General features: G+C 45.1%; 1 protein-coding gene across 2 annotated transcripts in view; it reads left to right on the top strand.

Moving 5' to 3' along the window:
• sft2d1 (SFT2 domain containing 1) overlaps positions 1–12,689 on the top strand; it is a 44,303-nt gene that overhangs the window by 18,859 nt on the left and 12,755 nt on the right. For both annotated transcript variants that reach the window (XM_063191414.1, XM_063191413.1), the window contains exons 4-6: positions 5,724–5,805; positions 6,771–6,806; positions 7,080–7,138. In XM_063191414.1, coding sequence (XP_063047484.1) covers positions 5,724–5,805; positions 6,771–6,806; positions 7,080–7,138 — 177 coding nt within the window. The remainder of the gene's footprint in view (positions 1–5,723; positions 5,806–6,770; positions 6,807–7,079; positions 7,139–12,689) is intronic.

The following is a 12,689-nucleotide window of genomic DNA, read 5'->3' as shown; positions in this document are numbered from 1 at the left end:
CACACACATACGCACGCATACGCACCCGCACGCACACACACACACACACACACACACACACACACACACACACACACACACACTGGCAGAGACCTCCGGCTCTGGCTGCCATTGATTAACTTAGTTTGAGCTTTGGGTTTTGGGTAGACCAAACTCTGTCACTTTTGTGTCTGTGGTGGTCATAGGATAAAAAATGAAGCCAAGATATTGATTGAGAAGACAGTAGTGAAGTTTAATATCCAGTCTTAAGATAGAGCAGTCTTTGGCATAGTGTGTAGTTTTGGCTATGGGCATGTTCAAAATATCGGCATTGGTATATGGTATAGTGGGCCTCTTCACGATACACATATGGATTCAGTATGAAGGCATCAGTATCAATATTTCATGTGCAAAAAAAAAATAGTTTATCAAGTTGCTGAAACTGCATCTGACAGTTGCTCCTTGATATGCAGTAGGCCAACGGCTTTATGAAGGCCATGTTTTACATACACTACTGTGTAACTATTGCTCTACAGAAAAACAAATAAGTAACATTTGATTAAATATGTCTGTGTTCTTAAAAATGTAATTAAAAAAAGAATAAAAGCAAAAAAAAACTAAAATATCAGGATGCATATACTATATCAATATCGCCTTGAAGACCATGTTTCGCAATATGTATCGTATGGTGACCCCTGTATCTGGATGTGTATCGCATCGTGAGATTGTTGCCTATAACCACCCCTAGTTATTAGGGGTGGTACGGTTCACAAAATTCACGGTTCGGTTCATATCACGGTGTCAAGGTCACGGTTTTCGGTTCTCTACGGTTCTTTTTTTTTAGTTCATGATAAATGGTGCACTGGCTAATAGAATCGGACTTATCACTAAATATCCTACATATGGTTTGTATAGGCTTAAAATGTGAAAATGGTGTGATTTTAATTCTGTCATCCTCTGATTTGGTCTTATACGCTAATGTTTTAATCAGAGAGACTGGATAAGATACTCCTAGAATCTGTTCTAGATCTGTCTAGAATATGTTTCACATATTTTTCTGGGCAGTACATGAATTGCGGTTTGCGATGGATTGCACGGTTCGGTTCGGTATGTGTGTGAATTGTACGATTTCCGTTTTCGGTGCGGTTTGTGCCATCCCTACTAGTTATGACCAGTTTAAGATCTGTCTTAAGCATCCTGTGCACAGCAGTTACTGCCAGTTGGCCTGTGTAGGACAGACCTGTTGGCCCTCTGACACATGTTGATTACTGTGTCAGGTCCACCTGCTTGTGTCGGTGACCCGGATCAGCTGTTGACTTAAGGTCTTCTTGGTAGCAATGGCCGTAGGCAATCCTGCTGTTCCTCTTCCTCCTCTTTCTCCATACAAACAGCATAGCCCTCAACCAAGCAGTCATTTTCTGCGTGTGCTGTCTTTGGGCCAGTGGAAAACTGTCCTGAAGTCAACTAAAGGAACAAAGTGCATGCTGACCTCTTAGTCTCACATATGTGCTACGTTTGGACCCTGCTGGGTCTTCCCTAGGGAAAGGAAATTGCTTTTGATACTTTGATAATACTTTGATACTTAGTTGAATTTTGTGCTTTATGTTACTATTTTTTCCCTCTAGTTATATTCAGCCCTTCTGTGTCCTGCGCATCAGCAGTGGCGATATTCACACAACTGCTAACTGCTCTAAACTGTTGACAAGTAAAATGATATAGTGTATCCATTGTAAACCACCACTGTTGTGTGTTGTCAGGCCAAATCCACCTCCACCTAGCAACACCTTTGGCCCCACAGGCCGTAACTGCTGCCCTGTGGCTGTGTAAAGCAATATTTACCGTCTGCCTTTAAGTGCCTAAGAAGTACTGCTGCTGTCCCAGAAGGTGTGTGTGTGTGTGTGTGTGTGTGTGTGTGTGTGTGTCTGTGTGTCTGTGTGTCTGTGTGTGTCTGTGTGTGTCTGTGTGTGTGGTGTGTGCCTATGTGTGTGTGTGTGTGTGTGTGTGTGTGTGTGTGTGTGTGTGTGTGTGTGTGTGTGTGTGTGTGTGTGTGTAAATAATACTGTTTCTGTGTGTGTGTGTGTGTGTGTGTGTGTGTGTGTGTGTGTGTGTGTGTGTAACCTCTCCTGCTCCATACACACGCACGCGCGTGCATACTTCTCCAGTGCAGCACGGGACAGAGTGCTGGCCCTACATCAATGTGTGTGACACTGTACACAGTACACACACACACACACACACACAACCTACATACATGTAGTGCAAACAACATGCATGCTGGCAGGCTGCCTATCCGGCTGGCACTGACTTGAAGCCTCAGCTGTTTTGTTGTCACATGCATATGTGCTTTATACTGTGGGGCAGCAACAGCAATTGGGGTCAGCCGGCAAATATGGAGTCCTAAATCCGGATTGAGAACAAACTTCCGTTGCAAGACCGGAAGTAAAATGCAGCAACTAGAGTACATGCACACTGAAACTCAGAAACATTCCTTCAAACATGACTTACACTCAACCTACTTTGCCTGGTTCACACAAGACCATATCACAATTGAAATTTGGTCTGCAGACTGCCTACCGAATTTCGTAGGGGAGGTGTGGTTTATGATTGCCAATGGGCGTTTATTGGCCGTTACATTGGGTGTATACATAGCCCACAGCCAATCGTGTCAGTTGGATTCAAACGGCAAGCTTCCATTTGTCGAGTAATGTACGTCATCATCTTTCCACCCCTCCTTGCCCTCGGATTGACTCCCTACCTGAGGCTAGCGCTTTGGGACTAGCATCCATGCTATCTTTCTGATCTGTGCGAAGCAGCATGGGATTTCCCCAGGCTAGCCCCTGCTCAGTTCGCCATGTTATATGAATAGTCTAGTAATGGGAACTCTTGTTTGTGCTTTCTTGACATGAAGAATTATGATTTATTATGTCATTTGATTAAATAGGTGTTCAATGTCAAGTCAATGTTCAGTGTGTGAACTCAGTTCATAAAGGACTGTTGGGCTCAATGTGAGGCAGAATAAAGTGGGTAGCCACGGTATTGAGGACAGTAAAGCATGACTTTGTCAGACAATGTCAGAGACCAAACATGATGACTGGGGAGATGAATGAGAGCGATAAAACAAGGAAATGAAGAGCCCTACCACACGTCGCTTATCTACAGATCGACTAAAGATGATTGTGCTTTGCTCATAAAACTCTCAGTCGCTTGTCTGTCTATGAAGCCATGCAACCAGACCATGTAACTTCCCCGTGTGTGCTTTTTAGTGTTGTGACGTTCAGGAATGAGCAGATTCTTTTGAACCATTAAGATTCGAATCCTGTCAAAGACTCTGTTGAAGACGGTCAGAGTAATGAAGTCACACGTTACCGTGGAATAGAACAAAACTTAATATAGCTTTGAAAGTAATGGACACAAATGAATTGAATTGCCTCAGTGTTTCCCATACATTGAGGAAACTATGGCGGCCCGCCATAGTTTAAATTTGGCCGCCATAGTTTCCGAAAATGTAAAAAAAAAAAAAAAATTTTTTTTTTTTTTTTTTTAATTTTTTTTTTTTTTTTTTTTTAACGATTTCCGTTTTTGTTAAAAACGATTTGAATTACGATTTCCTTCGCATTTTCCTCCTGGAGTAAATACATCCTATATAGAAATCCACAAGTGCTTGAAAGACAGAGGGATCAAAAGCCTAGTCAAGTTGTTGTAGTTAACTTGGGTTTGGGAGCAATAAAAAAACCTTCAGAGAAGGGACAGTTGGGATGAGTTTGCTAACACTCCCCAGGCTTTGTTTTACAGTTGTAATGAGTTAGGTGACAGGCCTTCATTGACACGACAGAGGAGACATCGGGCTGCATATAGAAGTGAATGTGTCATGAATGTGAATATAGACATAAATGTGTAATATGTTGTTCAGCCCTTTTAATGGGAGGAATTTTGAAAAACTGGCCCTGTGACCAGCACCCCTCATGTAGAATGTGTATGCCTATGTATGTGGGGAAAAGGCATAGCCTACCCTCTTAGACCCTTTTTGTCTATGCGTTAACAATTCCAAATTCTTATCTCTGCTACTATTTTGTTTTTTTGTTTTTTTGATTACATAGACCCCTGCATGAGGGCCAAAAAAAAAGGCCCGCGTGAAAAGGACCCCGACCCGGGACAAAAATCGCGGCTGCCCCCATAGTTTCCAAAATTTCTGTGGGAAACACTGTGCCTGTATATTTTTCTCATTATACATACTTTATGTTTTGTATGCTTACATTCAAATGCTCTGTCTCCTTTGCAAAAATGTATCTGGAGCAATTTCAAGAAAGTTATATTTTACAAACATGCAAAAAATGAAGTATTATAAGGCAGACAGTGTTCATAGTTCTGAGAAAGAGTGTGTACGGAACATAATACATAAAGTATGTGTCTCGTATAGACACTACAGTACGGTATGTGTCTGAGACATGTCCATATTGTGTCTCTCTCTCCCCCACCTCTTCCATCACTGTCAACCCCCGTCATCAGCTCCTACTTCCGTCACCTCCTTTCGTCTCTACTTCCTCTGTTAGCATGAACGCCTCCTTTGCTACAGTCACCTCCATCACGTCCTCATGGTTAGGACAGTCAGACTGACGCACAGGTAAGCATCTAGAGACCGTGATTATAGATGCTTGCTCGTCATCAAGCCGGACAAGGGCTTTCCTGAGGGTTTTCCAGAGAGAGAGAAAGAGAGAGATAGAGATAGAGAGAGAGAATTAGAAGGAGAGGGAGAGGGAGAGCTGTCAAGGAGGCGGCAGAGAGAGAAGGAGAGTGAAGGAGAGGGAGAGGAAAAATAGAAGAAGAAGAAGAGAGAGGGAGACCAATGTTTAAACATGAAGAGAGAGAGATGGTTAAGGACAGAGAGACGGACAAAGCCAGATGGAGAGAGAAAGATGTCATAGAGGGGGCATAGAGGTAGAAAGAGAGCGTGCAATTGAGAGGAATAGAGAGAGATGTCAAGGAGGAGGAAAAGCCCAGCGTCACCACGGTGATGGTCTTCTCGTTGCCCAGAGGCTCCAAATCAACGCTCGCCTCTTTGTTGGGAGAGCCTCTGACGTGGACACGATCTGTCTCTCACATGCGCACATACACACACATACACATACACACATACACACACACATATACACACACACACTCGCAGGCATGCCGTCGGAAGCTGTCGTCATTCAAGCACCAGTGAGCGTGTCCCCTCAGTAATAAGCAGAGCTAAGACGTGTGTAGGTGTAAAGGGGTGACAAACGCACAAACACACGCATGCTGGGGCGCACACACACACTGCACAGACACACTCGTTGTCAGAAGCTGACGTCAGTACACACACACACACACACACACACACACACACACCAGCGGTGGTGAGAAGTGCGGGGGATGCACTCTTGTCTTGTCTGGCTGTCAGTCCCCGTCATAATTCTGCCTACACACTGTTAGGTCCTTTTCTCATGGTGCATACAGGGTCATTCACTGCAATGTTTTTAGATTACTCTGTTGTGTTGTCTTAACGGCTTTGCCGTGTGTGTGTGTGTGTGTGTGTGTGTGTGTGTGTGTGTGTGTGTGTGTGTGTGTGTGTGTGTGTGTGTGTGTGTGTGTGTGTGTGTGTGTGTGTGTGTGTGTGTGTGTGTGTGTGTGTGTGTGTGTGTGTGTGTGTGTGTGTGTGTGTGTGTGTGTGTGTGTGTGTGTGTGTGTGTGTGTGTGTGTGTGTGTGTTTTTCTCTCCTCTAGCACCTGTTTCTTGATGGGGCCGCTGAAACAGCTGAAGCGTATGTTTGAGCCCACCAGACTCATAGCCACCTGTGTCATGCTGGTAAAGACACACACACACACACACACACACACACACACACACACACACACACACACACACACACACCTGTCTTGGTCTTTATCCTTTTATCCTAAAATGATCACAAGAGAACTGTTCTGTGAGAGATGGGGAGGTGGTGTTTTTGTTAGCTTTGTTATGATTTGAGACTGTATTTTTTATTTTTTTATTCATTTATGTATTTATCTTTTATATATCATGTGTTTGTTTTTTAACTCCAAAGCTGTTCTGTTGATTTAGTGCTGTTTTAATGATTGATGGGTTTTATAGATTATTGTTAATAAGCACACTAAAAGTAAAAAGTCCCCCCCCCCCCCATCAATCAAATGTACAACTGACCACAGTAGTCGTTTAACAACATTTAGTAGTTGAAGCATCTTGCGTTTCAAGAAGTTCTCTGCTCATCCATCCTAAGCTTGTCCTATACAGTCAGCATTAGCATTGCATGCTACGGCTCAGCTAAGCTATCTCTTAAGCCTGCACACTTACCCCTGGCTATTTTAATACATACAGCGCATGATGTCATAGACTAAAGCCCGAACTTGTGTACATTTCTACTAGTTACTTTGTTGATCCCCTATTGGAAATTAAGGTGGCAAGTGTATTACATGTAATGCACATTAAGAACAATGCAAGACAGGCAGACATATGGCACAATAAGGCACACATGTACAAACAGACATTAAAACAGTTTCTCAACCTTTCACATGGATCTGTTAGATTGCTCCCTTTCTAATTTATAATCAACGCAAGCGCTCCTCAATCTCTATGTTGAGCAATTGTATGTCACAAAAGCCAAAGGAATCTCATGGCATACTGATGTCGTGACAAAATGCAAAAGGTTTTGCACATTTTGGAAAAGTAGAAGCAACTAGTCACTTTTGTTTGAAGAATTTGGTGATGTTCATTTTGTCCTGTCCTTGTCTTTCTTTCTCTTTCCCTCTCAGCTCTGCCTGATTTTGACTCTGTGTGCCGTTTTCTGGGTAAGTGTATTTAAGTGTCAGACTGTCAGATTAACACACAGCCCATCTCACATAATGTGATTCAACCAGCTGAATACAATGTGTATCAGCATATGTGTTTGCATGTGGTAGTTCAAGGCTTTGCCGCAGCATTGTCAAAGATAAGATGGATGGATTGATGGATGGATAGACACATGGATGGATGGATTCATTTATCTTGGAGAGTACTGTAGATTAATTCCCCCCCCCACCCCCCACCCTCTCTCTTCTTTCTTTCATTTGTTTCTCTTGCAGTGGAAGAAGAATGGGCTGGCCATAATCTTCTGTATTCTCCAGTTCCTGGCCATGACATGGTGAGTGTCTGGTTTGTTTCTCCATAGGCACACTGCTGTAGCAGAGATTCTTTAAGTATATAGAGATATGCCAACATAATAGGTTGCTATGGGCACCTAACGCGACCAGGTTCCGGTCTGCCTAAAGGGCCGTGTCATAATGCTCCTACAATGAATAGAACAGTCCTTAGGTCTGCCTAGGTCTGCCTAAGGGGGGCCATAATAGAACCAGGAAACAATGGGCCAATGGAACCTCTCTCTCTCTACTCTCTCTGGCTGTAGTGTCCCTGTGCTGCCACTCTCCTTTCTCTGTACTGCTATTCTAATCCATCCTACTCTATTCTATTCTCTCTCCCTTCGATGTTCACAGGCACGTGTGTGCATGCGCGTTGCGGGCTTGTGTACAATATTTCTGTGTACAGAGTACAGTGTTTGTGTGTGAGTGTGTGGTGCCTATAATATAGATATGACTAGGTGTGCGCGTGCGTGCGTGCGTGTGTGTGTGTGTAGAGATGAAGACGTATAGGTAGAGGAAGCTGAACCTTATCTGAGGTCAGGCGGTCCACGTGATGAATTAAATCCAGTTAATGGGTTAGTCTTAAGTTGAGCTCCCCTCACGTTTGGACACACACACACACTCTCTCTCTCTCTCTCTCTCTCTCTCTCTCTCTCTCTCTCTCTCTCTCTCTCTCTCTCTCTCTCTCTCTCTCTGTGTGTGCCCAGTCTAACCTATTGCAGCCTCACATTCATCACCTGTGAGTACTAGAGTTGCCAAATGAGACTGGTGATTTCCAGCTCACAAGCAGGAAATCCCTCCCAAACCGCCCAATCTAGCAACACACCGTGAACAATGCTGTCGTCATGGATACTTTCTTATGGTGGCTGGGTGGACTGGATTTGTTTTGAGAGAGGCTGCACAGGGATGTGGACGGGGACCGTGTCAGTGTCAGCTGATGTGACACTGAGCTGGGGGATGAGGACTGAGAGGTTGCATCATGCAATGTAATGGCACAGAATAGCAGCTACTAGGCAGTCCACTGGTTATAAAGGCCTTCTCACATCACAATGAGACACACAGAGATCTGACAAACGGTCAGATGTCATCAAGACCAGTCACCTTCATTCCACTTCATGCATCAGTTTGCATCTTACTGCCGGTTATCCAATGGGTTTTTCACTCCACTTCATGGATAATCTTGATCATCTTTATGAACTTTTCAAAATCTTTAATTTCACAGTTTGGCATCAATAAAAATTGTGTTCTCTACCACATTATGTACATACGTATATACAGTAGATATCGTATGTCTTTATGGCCTTGCCATCTATTCTTTATGTACAGGAAACTACAGCACTTGATGGCAATTGTAGTCTTGCAGTCGCGAGCTCTGCATATAGCGTGGGTATATACAGTGTTCAACTTGTATGGCAATGCAGTGTCATTCTAAAAACTGATGACTTACAGCTTCATTTGTTTAAAACAAATGAGGACTATTTCCTGAGGAAACCAACAATCAGCTGGCCAGGGGTCAGGAACATGAGTGACTCTGTGACGGGGCACCAGGCACGTATAGTGGCTTAGTCCCTTTGGGTCTGTTTGTAATTTGCCTGAGAAAGGTGTGTGTGTGTATGTGTTTGTGTGTGCGTGCGTGCCTGCGTGCGTGTTGAGATTAGTTGGCAATGTCACTCACTTGCAGGTCAGCTGGAGTTCATCTCTAGAAGGAGTGATCAGGAGTTGGTCAGAGAAGCATGTAAACACACACACACACACCTTTATCTTACTGTACATACAATCTTAAATACACACAGTTCAAATATCCAGTCTTAAGCATGTTCTCTGTCACTCAGTTACTCTCTCTCTCTCTCTCTCTCTCTCTCTCTCTCTCTCTCTCTCTCTCTCTCTCTCTCTCTCTCTCTCTCTCTCTCTCTCTCTCTCTCTCTCTCTCTCTCTCTCTCTCTCTCTCTCTCTCTCTCTCTCCTTCCTCTCCCTCCTCTCTCTCTCCTTCCTCTCCCTCTCAGACACACACACACACACACACACACACACACACACACACACACACACACACACACACACACACACACACACAGTCAACAAGGTCCCGTGCAATCCTGTCAAATGCGTACGTCAGCTGTGCTGTGCTGTCCTCAGACTAAGGCGAGCCTGGCTCAGCGCTGGGCCAGGCAGATGGGAGGCGAGGGCTGAGGGGTGAGGGGGCCTAGGCAGCTCAAGCTGATCAGCTCATGGCAGGCAGGAGCACATGGGTCAGGGCCTACTAGGGGAGGGTAGGGTAGGATGGAGGAGAGAAGAAAAGAGTAGGGTAAGGAAACATGGAGGGGAAACGAGGAGAGGAGTGGACGACAGAGGGGAGTGTGTCAGGAGCACATGGGTCAGGGCCTACTGTGACAGCCAACGGAGGGGAGGCTAGAGGAAGGGAGCACAAAGGAGGAGAGTAAAAGACAGGTAGGCTAGAAGGAGGTGAGGAAAGAAGAGTAGGGTACGGGAGCAGAGAGGGGTTGAGAGGAGGGAAGAGGAGGGCAGGGGAGGAGAGGAGAAGGGTGTCCATCAGGCCACATGGTCCATCAGGCCCTTCAGGGAGATCGCAGGGCAGAGGAGGATGTAGGACAGGGATGTCAAACCCAGGCCCGGGGGACAAATTTGGCCCGCAAAGCCATTGTATTCGGCCCGTGAGATAATTCCAAATATCTATTACAGTTGGCCCACATACACCTTAATGTATAGCATAACATGACTTGAACATGACATTTGCTGTGTCACGGAATGTGCAGACACATTTGAACTAACAAATATGATGGGAAAGAGTGTGTGTGAAATTTAACTATGAATATGAAGTGCATGTACATACAATTTTAGTCCAATGTTGAGTTCGGCCCGCGACTTCGTTCTGGATTTTGATTTTGGCCCTCAGTCAATTTGAGTTTGACACCCCTGATGTAGGAGGAGAGAGAAGAGTAAGGGAGCAAGGAGAGCAGAGCAGAGCAGAGCAGGGTAGAGGACAACTGAGAGGAGGAGAGCATAGTAGGGCATTCGAAGAGGAGGAAAGGAGAGGAGAGGGCACAACCTCACTGGGACAGTGGATGGGAGGATAGTGGAGGGGATAGGAAGAGAGAGGGCAAGAGGAAGGGAGGAAGATAGTAGCCGGGTAGAAGGAGAAGAAGAGAGGAGGGTAAGGGAGCGGAAAGGGAAGAAGGGAAAAGAAGAGAAGAGAGGGGAGGGGAGGAGAGTAAGCAAACATAGATGGGAAATGAGGAGAGGGGATGAGAGAAGAGGGCAGAGGAGAATACCAAAGATACGACTTCAAATACTGGGTAACCCTTTACTTGACGTGTTCCTGCATGACACATTCATATCAGCTGTTGTAAAGTTTGCATGAAGCATTCATGACTGTTTCATGACACATTCATACCAAACCTTTCATGAACCTAGCAGACAGAAGGACAGCAACTTGTCAAGATAAGTTAAACAAAGCAGCATTGCAGGTTTTGTTCTGAACCCTCAATGATAACTAAGAGGAGGTTAGATCATGTCATGAAATGTGGCACATACCACTCCAAGTGTAGCTATTCTTGGTTATGGCAGGCTAGGGCCATGCTTGTGAATTTGTCAAAAACTCATTCCTAGACCTAACCTGTCTGTGAGCAATGTGTCTCCACCAACCTAAAACATAGCCTTCCTTTGGCACGCCACTGAATCATCTAACCCCGTACTGGATTTACTTCAGTGTCAGGTACAGAACATTTGAATGAGAAATATTGTTTGACCATATTCTGTCCCTGGCACTGGAGTAAATCATACACCCAGATTGGTTGGAATCAGGACAGGTTTACAACAAAAATAGCAATGCTGCTTTGCAATTGTTGGAACTTTTTATTTTGACAAGTTGCTTTTGTCTTCCATGTTTATGAAAGGTTTGGGATGAACGAAACCGAAACAGTCATGATAAATCCTGCATGCAAAGTGTGTGTAGCAGCTGCTATGGATGTGTTGTGTCAGGGACACGTCAAGTAAAGTGTATCCAAATACTGTGGCACCCCGCACAGGTCACTGTTAGACTATCACGCTAGTTTGCTGGGGTACTCTGTGACAAAAATATCTAGGTATGGAAATCTGGATACCATCCTGCACAGGCCCATATGGATGGGTGGAACATGTCAGCACCGAGGACAGCAGGAGAGGAGAGGAGAGGAAGAGAGAGGTGCAGTGAAGTATTGTAATGTCTGGCATGTACTCAGGAAACCTGGGGCAGATCAGTGAGCTGATCATTCTAAATTCACGCCTGTGAGGGGAATTGTAACATGGAGGAGAGAAAAGGAGAGGTGCAGAGTGGATAGAAGAGGAGGGGGAGGAGAGATGTGTGGAGGAGAGGAGAAAAGCATTCGGTAGAGGAGAGGAGAGATGCATGGATGAGAGGAGAGGAGGGGAGCATGGGGGAGAGGAGTATGGGGAGAGGATAGGAGAGGAGCATGTTCACAACCTCAAAGCAGACAAAATTCCGTGGACCCCCTGCAATCTCTGGCACAAACTCTGCCACTTTTTCATATAATGCGTTTTGTGGTACCCAACCAAATGGTGTTAGGCCCTGGATACGCTTGCTGCAGGATACGAGTGTGCGGGCATGTTTCCTGCATGAACACGTTAAAATGCGTCAAATGTGTGCGCGTTAGATACTGCATCCATAAGCATGTGTTCCGTGTGATCTCATCAAAATTGTTGGGGGCGATCGTATAAAAAGCTACACAGTGCCACGCGAGTGTTTTTCCGGTGAGAAAGGTGATGTCAGCAAGTTTTCAAGACCTCACAGGTCTCATTGAGGTTGTCAGAAATTACAAACATTTGTGCGATCATTTCCCCGTTGCACTTTCATAAAGGAGTGCGCAAATGTAGGAGCAGTAGCCGCATCGTCTCCTTGTTCGGGGAGTCCTTCTTTTTGATTTGTTTTCCTTACAGTCTCTGCTTCCAATTTCCGTATCGCAATGTTACTGTCTCTCTGCCCCCTGGATGATACCGCCAATATCGTGCGTGTTGGTCTACTTTTTTTAAAGCAAGCATGTGCAGTCGGTCGCATGCAGTGGAGTGCATAATTTAAGGCTCGCTGCAGTGGTGAAAATTATTTTAAGTCTTAACCTGCACAACCACCTTTAAGCTAATCCCTTCCCATAATGTAACATACGAAAGTGTAGCAGTGAAGCATACGAGCGTGTTAGCGAATCAGACCAATGCTAGGCTAATCTCTTCCCATAAAATAACATGCAGTTGTAGCATAACAGCAGGTTAGCTTATCAAGCGAATGTCGGGCTAATCCCTTGCCATAACATAACATAGAAGTGTAGCGGTGTAGCATAAGGTTAGCATAAGGTTAGTCTATCAGACCAACATTAGGCTAATCCCTTCCCATAAGCCCCTGCAGGACTCTCACCTCTGACCCCTGTCCTGGGATGGCGACGCCAGGTGACTGCGGGGACACACGAGTGCACGGCCAGGTGCACATACTTGGCAACCTGTGTGTGTGTGTGTGTGCGCGCGAGTGTGTGTGCGCGCGCGTGTGGTCAG

This window comes from Engraulis encrasicolus, chromosome 24 (genome assembly GCF_034702125.1).
Source record: "Engraulis encrasicolus isolate BLACKSEA-1 chromosome 24, IST_EnEncr_1.0, whole genome shotgun sequence".
Lineage (NCBI taxonomy): Eukaryota > Metazoa > Chordata > Actinopteri > Clupeiformes > Engraulidae > Engraulis > Engraulis encrasicolus.
Note: the sequence above shows the minus strand (reverse complement) of the source record. Positions and strands in the feature narration are given on the sequence as shown.